Raw genomic sequence first — 17,879 nt, forward strand, 5'->3', positions numbered from 1 at the left:
GGCGAAGTTTCTCGAAAATGTATGAAAAAGTTATTAAAAATTGTTTTAACAAAAATGAACTACTTTGAAAGACGTCACTGGTTCTCCAAAATCAACCGACGACAGAGTATTGTGATACATTTCCAAATATTTTACCCACCCACCAATCAGGACAAATCACTCTAGAAAACTTGAGAAGTCACAGGCGGAGTAATTTCAAAATCATAAAATTTAAAAAAATCATAGTCCCTGGACTGGTACCTGAAGTGTAAGACTGATCATCTTACCTTCACGTAACAAAAATGATCAAGATATGCTGCAATTAGTGTACCAATGCAGTGCCTTATACACCATTAGGTGCGGAAAGGGAATGATGATATAAAGTGGAATGAAACTTCCAAAATATTATTGTCATTGTTTGTGTAAGAAGAATATTATAATCTATTATCTTATATTTATTTTTAAAATATGGTTACTTACAAATGCGCGCTATTTCTGAATGGCAATACACCCTTTTTTAATTTATAATAAAATTTACTTGAAAACAATATATATTTTTTTCCTTTTTTATATTGTTACAAAAAAATATTTTAAAATGAAAAATCATGCATTTAAGAGTTAATCATGGGAATAATGATTCCAACATTTAGGTGAATCATGAGAATGCAAATATTTATATTTTACTAATAAAAAAATAATTCTAATGAATAACACGAATTATCTTGTTTATTTTTTATTTTTAACAGGTCAGAAAGATCTAGCAATAGAGCTGTACAAGAAGGGTATCGGGGAGCTGGAGCAAGGGATCGCTGTGGAGTGCTGGGGGGGCCGGGGGGAGGCGTGGCAGAGGGCGCAACGTCTCCATGATAAGATGCAGACCAACCTCGGGATGGCCAGAGATCGACTACACTTCCTCGGTGAGTTACCGCAGCCAACCAATCTGTTGTCAAACCAACTGCATTCGCAACAAAAAATACATTTAATCAAAAACATATTTTTTTGAATATAGTTATGTTTTTTTGGGTGGTCTTGCAAAAATACAACGTGTGAAATAGAACCAGAATCCTGAACGAGTGTTTTCCACTTGATTTCTTATTTTTCTTCCACCCCATATCGAGCCTTGGCCTTCAACTTTCGCCTCCAACTCTTTTCATCCACTGCAACCCTCCAGTTGGGTACTTCCAGTGGCTGTGATGCATCCTTTTTTATGTCATCTACCCATCGCACCCTCGGTCTACTGACCTTTTTTCCGCCTCCTGGGTGCCCAATTAAGACTCTTTTTGTCACCCGTAATGATGGCATTCTCCGCACATATCCCGCCCATCTCAGCTTTGAGTGGAGAGTGCTGCGTAAAATCCTGGGTCCCGCGAATGATGAAGAAACCTAGAGAATTAGATAGTAAAGCTCATAAGACATTTCATTCCAAAGTCAGTTCACAAATTTCAAATCAACACAGATCAAAAGATGCATCTGAAAAGGATTGGTAAAATAAACAATGTTTTTAACAAAATTACATTTCCAGGAAATCTTTAAATTCTGCTTGAAAATAAATTTAGATAAAAATACTATTGTTTCATAAGACTTTGTGACAGTTTATGAAACTAGCATTATTAGTAAACATCTAAAATATCTAAGCATTCAAACATTTTCCTGGGCATCATTAAACAATGACATCAAAACAAATGGAGGTTTACATGGAAGTGGTTTATTTTTCAATCAAACAATAATTTATTAGATCCGCATTTCTTTTCAATGATCACAGCTCACCAAGTTCACCTACACCCACTTCTAGCTGGTCTTGAAAATATAAAGGCAAAGTTAACAATGAATAAAAAACCTTGGTCATGTAACTAACAATGGTTATATAACATTCTGACTTATTCAAGCATATTTATAGCAAAGAATGAAAAACAATATATTCTTCTATGTGCGAATCCAACCTCAAATATTGCACTTACACCATACATCAATCTATGTTTCCTTTATGCATGGATTAATAAGTAATTATTTGTCTAACACACTGGGTTCATATTGATACAATATAAGGGTGTTTGAGAAAATATTTCAAACCATAAACAATTATGGACACGAATCCCTTCGAAAGTCTTTTTTTGTTGCTATAAATAAATCACATTTCTAATGCTCAATTTTTCTCCATAAAAAAAATGCCTACTGTTAAATTGAATAATGCTTAAATTCTGATGTAGCAGTTTTAAATATATGAGATAAGAAATTTTTAAATAATTGTAATTTGGTTGCTTTATTAAAAATATTAATAAATACTTTTTAAAAAGCATTCAATGATAAATTGACTCCTATTTTCAAGATCAAGTACCGTGCAAAGTTTTGTGATTGGAATAATAACTGACCCATCATAATTATTTATTAACGGGTCAATTACCATGCAAAATTCTTTTAATAGTGAAAATATTGCTTGAAATTTTTGCTAGCATTCGTAATTAAAATCACCTTATCATTACTTTTATAATACCTACTAAAAATTCCTTTTTTAGTGCATTTTCTTTACACAAATTATTCAAAACATAAATTAAAATTATGAATAAAGGTTTGTTGAAATTGTAAATTTAACTACAATACATTATTTATAGAGCTACAACAAATTGTGGTAAAAATGTGACCATTGCATTATGTGTCAGAATATCTCTAAATCAGCAGCACCGTTGTAATTTTTCTCTAAAAATAATAGATTGTCTGAAATAATAATAAATATAAATGCTCAAAAACCCTTTTTTTAAATCATAACTCTTTGAACATACATTAAATTACTTCTACTAATCATTACTGACTAGTATTCCAGCAATAAATCGTCTGATAATTAATTTAGAGCAAAACTAAATTTTTATAAAAATGTAACATGTACTTACGCAAATTAAAGTAAGCACATTTTAATTAACAAATTCAAGATTCTTTTCAGCTTATTCCTTAATGAAAAAAACTTATTATTTAATCTTCCCGTGTAACGTGTAGAACTATTTTTATCCCCGTCCGATCGCCGCTATTTAAGACTCATACAATCCAATTAAAAAAACAAAAGATTTAGCAAAATCTATTTCAATTGTTCTCAACCAGACATCAAATGATTCATTCGAATGACTCCCATCGCCTTTGTATTCCTTTATTTTCTGTAATAAATCCTGTTAGCTGGAAGGGATTAGTATTTCTGGATTTCATGTTGGAATGTTTGCTTTGAGAGTTGAAAGGAGACAGTTTAATGGCCGATGAAATGAACCGTCCAATAGCCAAATGACAGGAAGAGGAGTGTTACCACTCTGTGCGCAATCAAATTAATCTTTTGTTAAATGCTCTTATTTAAAATCGTTCAGACCTAACTCCAATCGCTCTGGGAAAAGTTTATTCCACAACTCATTTGATGAATAATATTTCACCTTATATTTCTTAATGACTGCAATTAGGTTCACCTACATTTTAAACGTGCTGATATATTTTTTTTAATTTTCACAATTTTTTTTGCTTTTTTATATTCACAGTATACCAAGAATACAAAGCTGTATAATAAAATGCTTAAATTTTAAAAGTGCGTTAGAAAATTCTCTCTACATCACGTAATCATATGAACGAACTCTGATTTTCTCTAGCAATGGTTGATTCTTTTTCTGCAGTTATTATGGGACTATACGGGCATTCAATAAAAAAGGTGTGTTTTTACCCAATGAAAATAACAGTAAACAACAATAAATTTTACAGCTTTAAACAAATCGAATTACACTCTATTTTGTTTTTATGGTATCGTTTCTAAAACCTTGATTTATTTTGCATCTCGATATAAACGCACATTTGTTGTAATTCAATGTTGTTTTTTTATACATTATTTTCTAGCCTTGCATATCTGTGTTATTATTTTAATTTTTCATGCACTTTTTTATATTTCCTGGTGTTTTGATGTTGGTTAGATGCTTGCATAGTTGTAGAATTTATTTTTATATAAATTATAATGCTGATTTATTTTGGTTGCCTCTACACATATTTATTTATAATTTATGCATAAATATTATCCATGTTGTTTTGTCTGTGATGCGCAGTGTTTAATGTGTTTAATTGATTAGGTTGCATATTAATTTACTGTGGAAAATATATGTTTGTTAAATAACAGATTTTGTTAGAATATTTCAATTTTGAAAATTATTCAACTAAACATTGAATTCCAAGAGACACTGATGATGTGCCGAGACTGCTGGGTACTTATTATGACCATTGATATCTGTGGCAATATTTTCAATAACAGCTACCGGAATGTTTAGGCAAATACAACTCGGAGAATTCTATCTCAACCCAGATGGAAACCGAACCGAGGACCAAATAAGCAACAGACAGAATCAAATGCAAATTTTTATCTGCTCATGTTTGTTCTTCTATACAACTAGATTGCTCTCAGCGACCTCAGTAGAGTCGGGTCTATATTACGAGTGTTTTACAATTATATAGAAGGAAGATAAATGTACTTGGATACAATCTTGGCACACTTGTCCATAATGCATAAAATGTAGGCTACATGCTGCACACACTAGATTTATTCAATATTTGTTTTTGTAATTATTAATAAATTATTTATTGAAGCACAACCATTTGTTAATATATTTGGTTACTTTAGACTTATGGTTGTACGTATGTAGTATACAACTATTTATACTTAGAAAGATAACGGATATTGAATACTCCGTTGTTGTGCAGCTATATGTATCTTGCCTATTAACTCTCCCTTTCTGGTGATGTGTAGCTCGTAAACGTTGCATCTAGTAACTTTTATATCTCTGTTCATGTAATAAATACTGGGTTAAGATTTTCGGCATTTCTTCATTATACATTTACATATCGATTGAAATGTTTTTTTGTTAAATAATAAATACCTATCGGACCACAGAAAAAGCATTTATTAATCAAAAGATTACGGATGCGTCGCATTATCGCACGATGGAGTAAAAAAAATACCAATTATACGACTGTCTAAAAAACTCTTTACATCTCACTCTCGATGCTATAGATATACTCGCAAGTGAGAGAGACAATTTCACACGTGACGCAGGCCAGCCTGTACCACTGCCACAAGAAACTCAGTTGCTCTCGGAGCTCCACTAAGGGTGGTACGTTTGCTTGCACTGCGAGCTTTAGCAAATGATTCATTCATGTTTTTGGCGATTATATTTCAAATATTATAACTTTTGGCTTCAAATATAGTTGATTTAAGCAATTGCCTTTTATTTCCATTTTAAATCCCTCATTATTATATGTGTATTGACTACACAGCACTGGAACGCCCGGATTTTTTCACCACTGTAAGGGAAAGGTTAAATGAGATGGCATGATAGTTGTGTTAGAAACAGTGGTACACGGACAAATTTTAAGTTAATTTTAAAAAAATAATTCTTTGTTGCATGTTTAATCTTGATTCTGTGTAGGTAGACTTAATAGGAAATGTGGGCGGCATTTTTACGGCCTAAATGCCTTTCTTGGGTGACCTCGCTCAAATAATGAGTCTTCACTTGCATTTTTTTATTATACCTACACTATTAGCAAACTCTTATTTTCTCATTTAATATAACGAAATAACAAAAATAGCCAGCAGTCTCTTTTTTATACATCATTCTCACAGGAATATTTTAAGCCACTTTGATACAAAAAGATGTTCTCATATTGACTAAGCATTATTTAATTTAAAATATTCAATTAGTGTCAATATGAAACAAGAAATAATTAAAAACTACTTTCAGTTAATTAAACTATTTATTTTATTGAATAGGTAATAGTTTTTCATTTAAAAATAACACTTGCAAAAACAGTAAATTAGTAAAACATACCTTTTTAAATTTATGTTCATTTTTGACTACTTATAATAGTGGAATTAATTCAGGGCTCCGATTACAATGGAGAGTTAACATTTAACTTCAATGGCAGGCATCATGGCGCAGTTGGTTAGACGGCTAACTGTGAAACTGGCGTCGCGGGTTCGATTCCCGCCAGTTGCAAGAAAAAAATCCAAGAATGATTTTTTCTCAATCGGTCTGGGTGTTGTGGTGTATTTTTCATTTACCTCCTTCCATATCCCACCTGCTGACAAGCCTCAAAATAGAGGCTTAGCGAACCCGCTAATACCATTCCTTTAAAAAAATATAAAAAAATCTGCAAAGTAAAATTAAATTTTCTGTATGAAAAGCAGAATATGCATACATTTGTTTCTTTTAAACATGTTCAATTATAGGCTACTGATGAAGATACTTTAAATGTTCATTCAAATATACTCATTTTCGTACACAAATATAGATTTTTCTTTACAGACAGTCAAAGATAACTGTAGACTTCCCATTGTAATTGGGGCCCCGGATATTTCTAGAAATTCCTGAAAATTTCATGTTTATTCACCATTTTCACTTATATTTCATATTCTAATCAAAGTAGTGTTTATATTCATCATTGTCTCGTAATTTACAGGGATCTTTTATTTTTAAATTTCGTTAAAGGAAATTTTATAGGCAAATTTTTTATTTAGTATAAAAAAAATACAATTAAAGAATTTACAAACGCACTGAAGGAATACCAAACAATTAGGATTTCGATGGATATCCTTTGTTTTTTAGAACTGCTTCGATTCGTTTCGATCTGTTACCTTAGACTTTTTTCTAGTTGCAGCAGATTCTGTCAATCCAGTGTTCGTAACCCATATGTAGTTTCCTTACACATGGCTTCCTTGGCCCACCGTTCAAATTCTTGCAATTTTCTTACAGAAGTACTTCTTTTTACGAAAGGAAATGGTTTCGCTTCTCTTCCCAGGTGACCAATTAACGTGTTTCAAGGTTTCAGAAACATTTAAAAAAAATGACTATTTTAATCACTATCCTCGCATGTTCTCCCCTGTCAAAACATAAAACCTGACTAAGACAATGATGAAACTGTTTATAAAGATCGCCAATGCCTTCTTGGTCGGTTATTAGAATGAACCCATACATCCTGTGACTGATTTAAATCTTGCTACTTTTTATGTTGCGAGGAAAAAAATATCAACTTGAAAATTAGTTGGTTTGTTTAGCATGTAATATTTTTAGAAATAAATTTCATTATCTTTTTAAAACATTTAATTTTAATATATAAGAACAAACAACTTAGGTTACATTAAAAATATCGTAGCATCAATTTGGCTTAAGATAATATAAGTTTTTGGCAGAAATATCAAATCGAGAAAATGTTTACTAAAAGTGTCCAGAATTAATTCCACTAGTGTATTATAATAAAAAAATGTGTTTATTAAATTCTATTGTAATCTATTTGCGTATTTAAATTGTGATCTAAGTACAAGTTGTAGTGATAGCCAAAATATCTCCAGCTTACGGTATACGGGCAAAGCGCACCTCTAGTAAACCATCGGTACCAACATCAGAACACTCGGTTGATTCAAGCAGGCGTCAATAATAACACCATTTACACAGACAACTTGCAAGCTCTGGGAAGGCTCAGCATGTCAAACCAGAAACTGGGACCTAACCGGGCTACTCCACGAGGTCGCAACGTCCTCTTGGACTCCATGGAAGGGGATGCGGGAAAGAGAAATACTTATTCCACGGCACAATCTAGCGCATCCAATAACAATGAAGGTAATGTGGAGCCCATAAGCACTTCATAATGAGATTTAAAGATATTTTAATGGACAAAATATGCTTTGTGAAGGGATATGAAGTACAGATATTTTTATTTTATATGCATCTTATATCTTATAAACACTTTTTTTTTTTTAAAAGCTGATTAAAGGCTTTTCAAAGTGCTCATTATTATAGACCCAACTTTTTACTGTCATTTTCATAATATGTGATTTCCATTTAATTTGTTTAGTATAATGCAAAATTAATTCAAATCAGCTCTCATGAAGAGTTGATGTTTTCCTGCTTTAGATTACAATTTCGACATAGATTTTATTTACATTGTAGGACTTATGATTTTTCATTCATACTGTGTATCATTCAACATTCATTCGCTACATTTAAAAGTCTAGATTTCTTCAATTTTCGTTAAGTAAAAGAGCTCAAACCTTTAAACATTCCCATCTCAAAGAAATTCTTCATCTCTGTTGGAATATCTTTCAATCACAATGAACTTCTTTAAGAGTTAGATCCAGTACTCTACAACTTTTACTCAATGTTGTTGAATAATTCAATGAACTTAAAATGAATTATTTTTGTGCTATTTTAAAATTAATAACAAAATATTTTTTTGTATTTTTTTTAATATGTAATTTAATGCTAAAAAATAAAGAAATGGCGAAAAGTATATATGAATGGGTAAGTCACCAGTTCTGGGTAAAATAGGAGCTTTAAAGGGGCATATTGAATTACAAACTCTATTCATCGTGTTTATTGCTTATTTACAGTACAATCCACCCTTCTAAATGAAATTTTTTGCAATTGTTGTCTGCATGACTTAGTGACTCATTGCTAATGTAGTGAATTTAGATTCATGTTATGTGTAATGTAACGATTGCATGCTATTTTCCTAGAACCCGGAATTTTTACTTACACCCTTTGTGTTTGCATGCTATATAACTTACTATCAATTGAATAATTTTTTCTCTTTTTTGTATATTTGAAACAATGTTTTCAGAAGTATATGATTTTTAATGTATATTTTGTGGATTTTTCAATATGCATATCTAACAGAGTACACCTTTATCTCGGTACTCAACCACTGATTTTTTAATTGCGGGTTGTTAAAAGAAATGTGTACCAGAAATGAATTATTATACTGGAGCATTTTTACTTTATTAATTTCCATGCCATAAAATCTGAAAATAATTTATTTAGTTGTGGGCAACATTTAATCATCAGCAGAATGGTGAATACACAGTGTATAAACGGGCACTAATACCAATCAATACCACGTTATAGGATCTGTAAATGCTTGTATTCCATTTTCGAGATTCCTATCCCTTTCAAGTTAACACACTTTATGCGGGAATGGTAGTTCTACCCGCATGCTTGACTGGTGTTTATCAGCGGAAAGAGTAGAAATACCCAGACTCTACTTTAAGGGCGAAAAAAGCAGATCTTTTAGATTATTTCATCTGAGTATTTTATATCAATGCTTCGAGATGCTCCAAATTACACACACATATGTAAATACTAAGATGAGCTGTTGTTACATTTATGTACACACATACTCATGCACAGCTCTTATGAGAAACATGAGAGCTTGTGTGTAAAATAATTTGTTTAGTCAATGAGTTGATGAATTATATCCATCTTCTTTTCACACATGATTGGGGAGCAGAATGGCGATTATATATTTATTTTTCTACTATCATTTTGGATTCAATTTACTAAAAATATTCAATGATTTAAATGGAATGTTTTGTTGAATAATTTTATAGTGTCGGGCCGTAAGCTGACGGTCGCAGGCAAGCGTATTCCCGGTTCCGGGGGCATCATGTCCAAGTCCCTCACCCTCCCGCGCTCCATGGGGCGCAGCCCCCCCACCGGGGCCTACCTGCTCGGGGGCACCACCAGGAACCAGCCCAAGCCTGCTAGCACTCCGCCCGCCGTGAAGAGACAGCTATCCGTAAGTATAAGAGTAAATACATTTTCAAAGAAAGTTTTAATACTAGGGATATTTTTACAATAAAAAGTCCGGTTAGTGTAGTCATCGTGTGCTTCTTAAGGCTGTAGTCTGGTAAAACGCACGCAAAATGAGGAAATAATACGATTTTGCCATTTTAAAACGAACATTTCTTTTAATCGCGCAATAATATAAAAAAACATAAATTAGATAAAAACAATAATTTTAAAGGTATTTCTGTTAAAAAAATATACTTAAAAGTTTTATGTAACTAAAATATAATTACTTTTAGACTGGCAGATTACGCCATTTCAAATTTAGACTAAACTTAGGTATCTGGGATCCCAAAAAAGATTAAGTATTGAACTAAAATTTGTTGCAATAATTTGAAGATAATTTATTGAACATGTAAGTGGCCGAAGCATAATCTTATTTTTTTGTTTTTGAAAAGAAATACAAGCATTTTAAATCACATACATTTTTGCGACATTTTCCTTTATTTGTATGTAAAATTATGCCTTCGGTAATACTTAAAAAAAAAAATTTTTTTTTAATATTTTAGTTGAAACCTTTTTTTATAGAATTGTATTCTCATTTTTTTTAAAAAGAAGATAATTCTGGTTGTAATATTCAATTTCTTACAATATCTTATTCACGTTTTTATTACCTTCATACCTGCCCTTACCAGTACCGGTAAGTATTCCAATGATTTGACTGAGCCTAAAATCTTGCTTCTGTATTTTGCCGCCTCATCTCTGCATGTTTCATAATTTGATAACGGGGTCACCCGTGTGGAGAATCGATACAATTTATTTGCTATCACACCATTTTCAGTATTATTGCACCTTGTACAATACTAACAGTACTGGTTTAGTTTTGCACAAGGTTTATTATTGATACAACTGCCAATAGTATGGAGATATAAACGGTTGGATTATAATGCGTGTCCATTAAGGTTAAAGCAAAGTTTTATCGGTTGGGAGAGAATTCATTATACCCTGTATAGAGATATCCAACTTTTTATTGAATATGATGACAAATGAGGACTATGAAGGTCACATACGATGGTACAAGATAAAATAACTAAATGTAAAATTATGTACATTCAAGATGTTGAATTAATTTTATTTGTATTTATAATTTGATTAAATTTACATGTTTTAAAGTTTTTTTTAGCCTTTTTTTATTCAAGTTCGTAGCAGTTGTAATTTCCTACACTTAAGAATTTATTATACTAAAAAAAAAAAATTATCAATTCTAAACTATGAACGCGTCTTGAAGTGAATTTCCCCAAACTGTTTCACATATTAATTTTTTATTGTAATATGGAATCATTTAAATTTTAAAATAAAATCAGTATATGGAACACTAACTTTGTCATTTTCCATGTTAAATATAATAAAGTATTTACTCTTGTTTATTTTTTTATTTTAAGCCTTGACAAAGGAACATTCATGTTTTGAAACCGGTCGGCAGTTTAAATTTATTTAGTTATTTCAAACAAAGTATGTTCATAGTTGTATTTAAAATTTTAGTTGGTAAATATGTTTGCGAGTTAAGTTGGGCTGTTTTTGGAAAGCTGAAACACGTTTTCAGATATAAGGAAATCCCAAACAATCTGAACGCCAAAGTCTACAACTCTCGTGTTATGCCGGTGACAACATATGGTCTTGAAACCGTGTCATTCACTGCCAGTAGTGTTCACAAAATTAAGTGCACTCAGCAGTCTATGGAAAGACAAATGTTGGACATCTCCTTAAGAGACCGAATAAGGAATGAGGAGATAAGACGCCGTACAAAGGTGACCTATCGGTCGATATCTCGCAGAAAGAGTGGGAAGACAAAAATGGCAGTGGGCGGGTCATGTGGCGAGACGAAGTTGACAGGTGGACCCTCAGAATACTAAATTGGAAACCCTACGAAAATAAAAGGGAATTAGGGAGACCACGGAGAAGATAGACTGACAACATCGTCGAACTTGTGGGACATGGATGGAAATAGTGCCCTGGACAGAAAAATTTGGAAAAGGCCGCCATCCAGCAGTGGAGAGAAACGGACTGATAAGAAGAGGAAGAAAAAAAATTATTTCTCCTGTGAATTTGGACTAGTGTGATGAATGGAAAAAAAGAGAAAGAGAGAGTAGTACATGCGGGAGATTTGAATAGGTGAGTGGAAATGAGAGAGTAAGAAAAGTGACTGAATGTAGAGTGATCTAAAGTTGATTAATTTACATCACGTCAATATTTTCAAAACATGACTATTATATTGAAGTTTATATATTGTATTTTGCAGATTGGCGGAAGTGGGTCTCCCGTGCGGAGGGTCGCCCCCAGCAAGGGGGGCACGCCCCCACGCGCTCGCCCTGCGACCACAGTGCGCGGGGTGGACCCCAAGTTGGCACAGCTCATCCTGGACGAGATCATCCTCGGGGGAGCCAAGATCTCCTGGGAGGATATCGCGGGCCAAGAGGTGTGACTCCTCCCTCAATCCTCCCGTTGCAATAGAGCATTATATTGATTACACCGATGGTAGTGTACAGGTGGCTCTTAATTTTAGTGTATAATTTAAGATAAGAGTTCCAGGTTCAGAAGTGGGGGTACAAACCCACTATGCCCTTTATTTAATAGTGAATTACAGTGAAACTCCAACTATCCAGATTAATGAGTGCCAGATTTTATTGTTATTGTTGCTTGTGTAAAAATGCCTTTTTTAAATAAATATTTCATGCCCACCATATCGGTAATCGATCCCAAGACCTCTTGCATGGTAAGCAAACGCGCTGACCACTACACCACGAGGCTGAATATTTAAATTTTTATTTAGCTTAATTTTGTAGTAAATATTCTTTCATCTTTCAACATTAGCTACTTTTACAGTTTGAAAAATTGAGTTTTGTTGAAAATTCAATAATACGCTTGGCACTACTTTTATGATTTATTTGGACAGCATATTTTGAAACTAAATGTGTCTCCACAGGCTGCCAAGCAAGCCTTACAAGAGATGGTTGTACTACCGGCCCTCAGACCAGAACTCTTTACTGGACTCCGAGCTCCCGCGAGGGGGCTGCTGCTGTTTGGGCCCCCTGGAAATGGTAGGTACTTGAGATATAATGTATACTGTATTTTGTCAACTACACCAGACGCACCCTTATTTATCTAGACCCAAAAAAATGATATAAAAACGGACAAAGTCGTACAATCATAATAAAGGTAGTTTTAAAATAGGCATATTATTTATGTACTATCACCATCAGAGTCTGAAATTTCTTCAATGTCAGTTTGGATGAGTCATTGTTGAGTAAAAAGTTTTTCATCGGAATAGTTCGATTGAATTCCAATTATACGAATACAAAAATTTATTGATTATATTCAACGAACTCTCTATTATTTCTTTTATACATACTTGATATTGTATTTTCTCTTGTTTTAAAATAAATTAATCTGGGGTACCATGTTAATCCGTAGGCGATAAGATTTTTTTTTTCGAGTGAATTGATACGGAATACACAAGTAATATGTTTGTAGTGGCTGTTGTTTTCTTATAATAAATAAATAAATAAACATTTTGTGGCTGACTTGAAAAATCGTAGCTGAATTAGGAATTCAAATAGAGACTCACAAATAGACGCGCAGCAAAAACTGCAATCGGATTTTAATCCAGTTTTAAGATGGTCACATGATTATAGCCTAATAATAAATATAAAAAAAACGAAAGCGTTACATATTACGTCCCCATATAATAGACCAAAAGAAGATTCGTTAATATATGCACACACTCACGAATGCTTGCATATCAATCTGCAAGACTGCAAATGCACAAAAATAGATCACGTATCATAATATAAGTATTTAGGTATTATTATAGATTCCACTTTTAATTGGGAAGAACAGATAAAAACAGTTTGCAATAAGCTAAGAGTTTGCCTACTTAACATGTACCATTTAAAACCATACATACCATACCCAGTGCTGAGACTAGTTTACTTGGGGCTAGTTGACCCAATTATTCAATATGGATTAAGAATATGGGGACTAAGTTTTAAATCTTATACGGATAAGAGTCTTGAACTTACAGGTACAAATTAAAAAAATATCGTACCTGTAAAAATAAAGAATGAGGCAAAAGACAACAATAAAATATTATTTGATTTTGTTAACGTTTTGCCAATAAACAAACAGTGTCAGTATAAGATAATGACAGATCATTTCCTCAATTGCAATTTTAAATCCAAAATAAACCACCAGATCATGACCCGACAAGTATCGGCACAGCAGCTGATGGTACCACGACAGAAAAACTACTATGGTGACAGAACAATGGGTAGTGTAGTACCAAAACTGTACAATTTAATACCAGCCAAAAATCGTGAAGAAAAAAACCTAATTTCATTTTAAAAAATAGTCAAAAAATTATTAAATAGCAAGTGAAACTTAAGTGTATAAATATATTTTATTCTTCAATTATTATTAAACTATGTACTTATAATTTTTTTTTTAAATGTAATGTAACCCGCAGACAAGCTTCGGCTTTGCGGGAACAAAAATACAATTATGTATGTTACTTATTTGTTAAAATGAATAAAACTTTAAAAAAAAAAAATTAAAAAATCACCTAAAATACATACAAATAAATAAATGAGGACCGTAGTATGAAAATCGGACGGTTGCCACTTTTTCAAATTTCAACTGAAATTACATTGTTTATACATAATTAATGATTATGGTTAAATTATAAATAAACTTATCAATGAAACTTCTTGGTTTAGTTTTACTTTTTATTATTTTGACAAACAAGCGCTTTCACCTAAGTAGGCATCTTCAAGACTGGTGAATTGTTTACAACATTACAGTTTGATAAGTTTATTTATAATTTTATCATAATCATTAACTATGGCGTTTTATCAAGAAATATCAACAAAAAACATCAAATGTTTATACAAAGTTAAAAATATACCAAACAATGCTATAACCTTTTTTGCTTTTATAGTGATGATGTTATTCTTGCCCAGGTAAAACTCTCCTGGCACGATGTGTGGCTGCCGAGTGCTCTGCCACATTCTTCTCAATATCAGCAGCTTCCCTGACCAGCAAGTATGTGGGGGACGGTGAGAAGATGGTTCGGGCACTGTTTCAAATTGCGCGAGAGTTACAGGTATATGCGTATTTCTGTTCAGTGGCGGTTTCTTAATCTGTGCATGAGTGCGCTGCCGCATTCTTCTCTATATCAGCAGCTTCCCTGACCAGCAAGGGGGGGACGGTGAGAAGATGGTTTGTCTGAGCGAAACTGATAGGAAGACCCACGGTCTTTAATAGTTCAAATCTGGTGCTATCTCTTGCCAAAGCTTCTTGTAATAATGGCCACCTACCTCTATGTTTAAAGACGAACCGGCGAATCGCCGGCTTTGAGTGTCGGTGACAAATTGACCTTGGCCGGCAATTCGCCAGCTTTGTGTTGCAATGGGTTAAGATGTTATATTTTGTAATGTACATAAGTATATACAAATTGAAAATTATATGAACTTAGGTATAGACAGAAACAATTTTTATCAAATTACAACAGAGATGGAGAAAATTTTAGAAAAGGGAAAAAGGAAGTCTGGGCATTTACAGGGCTTATAACCTGTCATTGGCTGGTTTAAGTGGCCCACATTCACCATTTTGCCTATGTTTGAACATCAATATTTCTTTAATTCTTCCATCTGTTGATTTTTGTGAAGTTTATGTAATTTTTTTTCGGTTATTTTTATGAATTGTAGTCTACATAATTATAAAATTATTTTTATCTTGTAGCCTTCTATAATATTCATCGACGAGGTGGACAGTCTCCTGAGTGAGCGCTGCGCCGGGGAGCATGAGGCGTCGCGCCGCCTCAAGACGGAGTTCCTGGTGGAGTTTGATGGTCTCCCCAGCGGAGGGACGGAGAGGGTCATCGTCATGGCCGCCACCAACCGTCCGCAGGAGCTGGACGAGGCCGCTCTCAGGTTAGCACACGAGTGCGGTTAATGCTCTCGGGAAGCATCCGCAGAACATAACCCAGTCAACCAGACTCCTTCCACATGATGACAATTGTCGCCAGAACGTTAACTGTCATACGTTGAAAACTGAAACTTTTCAGGACAGACGATTATTGATTAAATTATGTAAAATTGAAATGTGATTTTTCTCAAGCCTAGGTGTTCTGTACTGTAATGAGGAATTTTAGTGTTTTTTTTTTTATTTTGACTTAAACTAAGTTTTTCTGTGCATCAAAGACAAAGACGTACTTAAAAAGTTATAAGTTATTTTGGTTAGACTACACAGTGAGACTAAGTAAAGAAACAAGTTTTCTTGATAAAAAGACGGGAATGCGTCAAATTAAAAATACAAAGACATGTTGTTTTATTTTTTACAGTAAATGCTCAAAATGGGCTCCATTATTCGCTTTGCATTTACCTTTTTTTAAACGGTTGAATTGTTAAGAAAAATATTGTGATGAATGTGCCGATAATCCCCGATTATTAAAAGCCAATAACTACATACTTTAAAAGGGTTAAAACAGTTATTTTAATGGTAGGGTACTTATTATTATGAGTAATGTAAAATTAGCTCAAATTTTTCGTGAATGTATTTCAGGCGTTTCCCGAAACGGGTGTACGTGTCATTGCCTGACTCCGAGACGCGGGCGGCCCTCCTGCGACGCTTGCTGGAGCGCCACGGTGCCCCCCTCGCCCCCCCCGACCTGGTCCGCCTCGCGCTCCTCACAGACGGCTACTCGGGGAGTGACCTCACGGCGCTGGCTAAGGACGCGGCCTTGGGGCCCATCAGAGGTCACTATCTCTTTGCTTCTTGATGATCTTAATGAGCCCTTAAGAGGATGCGCAGTCTAACTTTTCTTCGTCCAACATATTCCTGTAATTTCTTCCTGGATTATGGCACTATAGTGATAATTTTTTTACACTAGATATCCACCATTGTTGTGTCCATATCATCAAAAAACCCTTTAAAATGCCTAGTTTCATCTGCCATCTTCGGATGTACGGTATAACTTTTTTTGAAAATGGGAATACGAGACCTCGATTTCGTCAATTGAACGTAGTTATGCAGAAAACAGCTAGGCCGCAAATTTGAAAAAAATAATTAATTGGGGTATTGATATGGGTGCAGTAAGGTCTATTCTATGTTCTGCTAAAAACAGCCAGACCGCTTTCATACAAAAAAACTCTAATAATCACCTTCTGAAAAGTGTGAGCACAAAAATGGTATTTCTCAATTTGCAGAAAACACCCAAAACACTAGAAAAATCTTATGGTACATTAAAAATCATTAAAACTGGTCAAATGCATAAGTAGATTCTTGTTTGTAATATTTAAAAAAACTAATGAATTTATTGTTTATCATTCTTCAAAGTCAAAAACATTCCAACTGTTGTTACTCACTCTTTTCATAAAAGTGCGATTATCTCAATTTCACTTTTCTATAGCTGGCTGCTTTCTGCATAACTACATTCAATTTTAGTTAGGTCAATAAATCCAATATCCTCTTAAGTTCAATTTCATTTAAATTTGTTGCAACAGAGAAGGAATATGGAAGTTTAGGCATTTACAGGGCTTATGACCTGTCATTGTCTGGTTTAAGTAGCTATGACCTGTCATTGGCTGGTTTAAGTGACTTTTACTTCACAATTTATTTATCTTATAATTGTGTATAAGTTCAATTTTGATAAAATTTGTTGCAACAGCGAGAGAATATGGAAGTCTAGGCATTTACAGGGCTTATGACCTGTAATTGGCTGGTTTAAGTGACTTTTACTTCACAATTTATTCATCTAATAATTGTGTATTTTGATTCTCCAGTTCACTAAATTTCCAATAAGACACAACTGCTTACTTAGTGCACCTAAATACAAAATAGTTGATACATTTATTGAATTTTTCCATTATAGAACTAAATGCAGAGCAGGTGAAGTGTTTGGACCCATCAGCGGTACGAAACATCACATTTGAAGATTTCGTCGAGTCGCTGAAAAGGATTCGAAGATCAGTTTCTCCGCAGAGTTTAGTGGGGTATGAAAAATGGTCGCTAGAGTACGGAGATGTTAGTGTATGAACAATTCACTATTATTTACTTATTTTACGCCAACAAAATGGACTTATCTGCGTTATTTTATCTTCAAATTTTTGTGGACAATTATTTATTAAATTTCCTGTTAAAATTTGAACATAGAATAGAATTCATAATTTTATGAAAAAGAGTTATGATATTTTTCTCCCAGATGTATGTACTATTGAAAATATGGAGATGGTTTTATGTAATTGTCTCTTTGAAAAGGGTGTTAATGAAATCAACGTC

The 17,879-nt window shown here is 33.4% G+C and overlaps 1 protein-coding gene and 1 long non-coding RNA gene across 4 annotated transcripts in view; one reads left to right on the forward strand and one right to left on the reverse strand.

Moving 5' to 3' along the window:
• Nucleotides 1-17,779, forward strand: part of spas (spastin) — a 27,789-nt gene extending 10,010 nt beyond the window's left edge. For 2 of the 3 annotated variants that reach the window (XM_088224105.1, XM_088224103.1), the window contains exons 2-10: nucleotides 726-896; nucleotides 7,437-7,601; nucleotides 9,368-9,555; nucleotides 11,845-12,021; nucleotides 12,529-12,643; nucleotides 14,561-14,703; nucleotides 15,342-15,532; nucleotides 16,164-16,357; nucleotides 17,473-17,779. In XM_088224105.1, the coding sequence (XP_088080231.1) occupies nucleotides 726-896; nucleotides 7,437-7,601; nucleotides 9,368-9,555; nucleotides 11,845-12,021; nucleotides 12,529-12,643; nucleotides 14,561-14,703; nucleotides 15,342-15,532; nucleotides 16,164-16,357; nucleotides 17,473-17,636 (1,508 nt within the window). In that variant the 3' untranslated portion in view covers nucleotides 17,637-17,779. The remainder of the gene's footprint in view (nucleotides 1-725; nucleotides 897-7,436; nucleotides 7,602-9,367; nucleotides 9,556-11,844; nucleotides 12,022-12,528; nucleotides 12,644-14,560; nucleotides 14,704-15,341; nucleotides 15,533-16,163; nucleotides 16,358-17,472) is intronic. The other variant, XM_088224104.1, reaches the window with a different exon arrangement.
• LOC148283071 (uncharacterized) lies at nucleotides 705-3,243 on the reverse strand. The gene is made up of 2 exons (XR_015821942.1): nucleotides 2,865-3,243; nucleotides 705-1,362 (listed from the first exon to the last, which is right to left on the reverse strand). It is a non-coding gene; the product is annotated as an uncharacterized LOC148283071 (long non-coding RNA).
• Nucleotides 17,780-17,879: the final 100 nt, after the last annotated feature.

This window comes from Micrasema longulum, unplaced genomic scaffold (assembly GCF_059751315.1).
Source record: "Micrasema longulum isolate JH-2025_06_02 unplaced genomic scaffold, ASM5975131v1 h1tg000262l, whole genome shotgun sequence".
Taxonomy (NCBI): Eukaryota; Metazoa; Arthropoda; class Insecta; order Trichoptera; family Brachycentridae; genus Micrasema; species Micrasema longulum.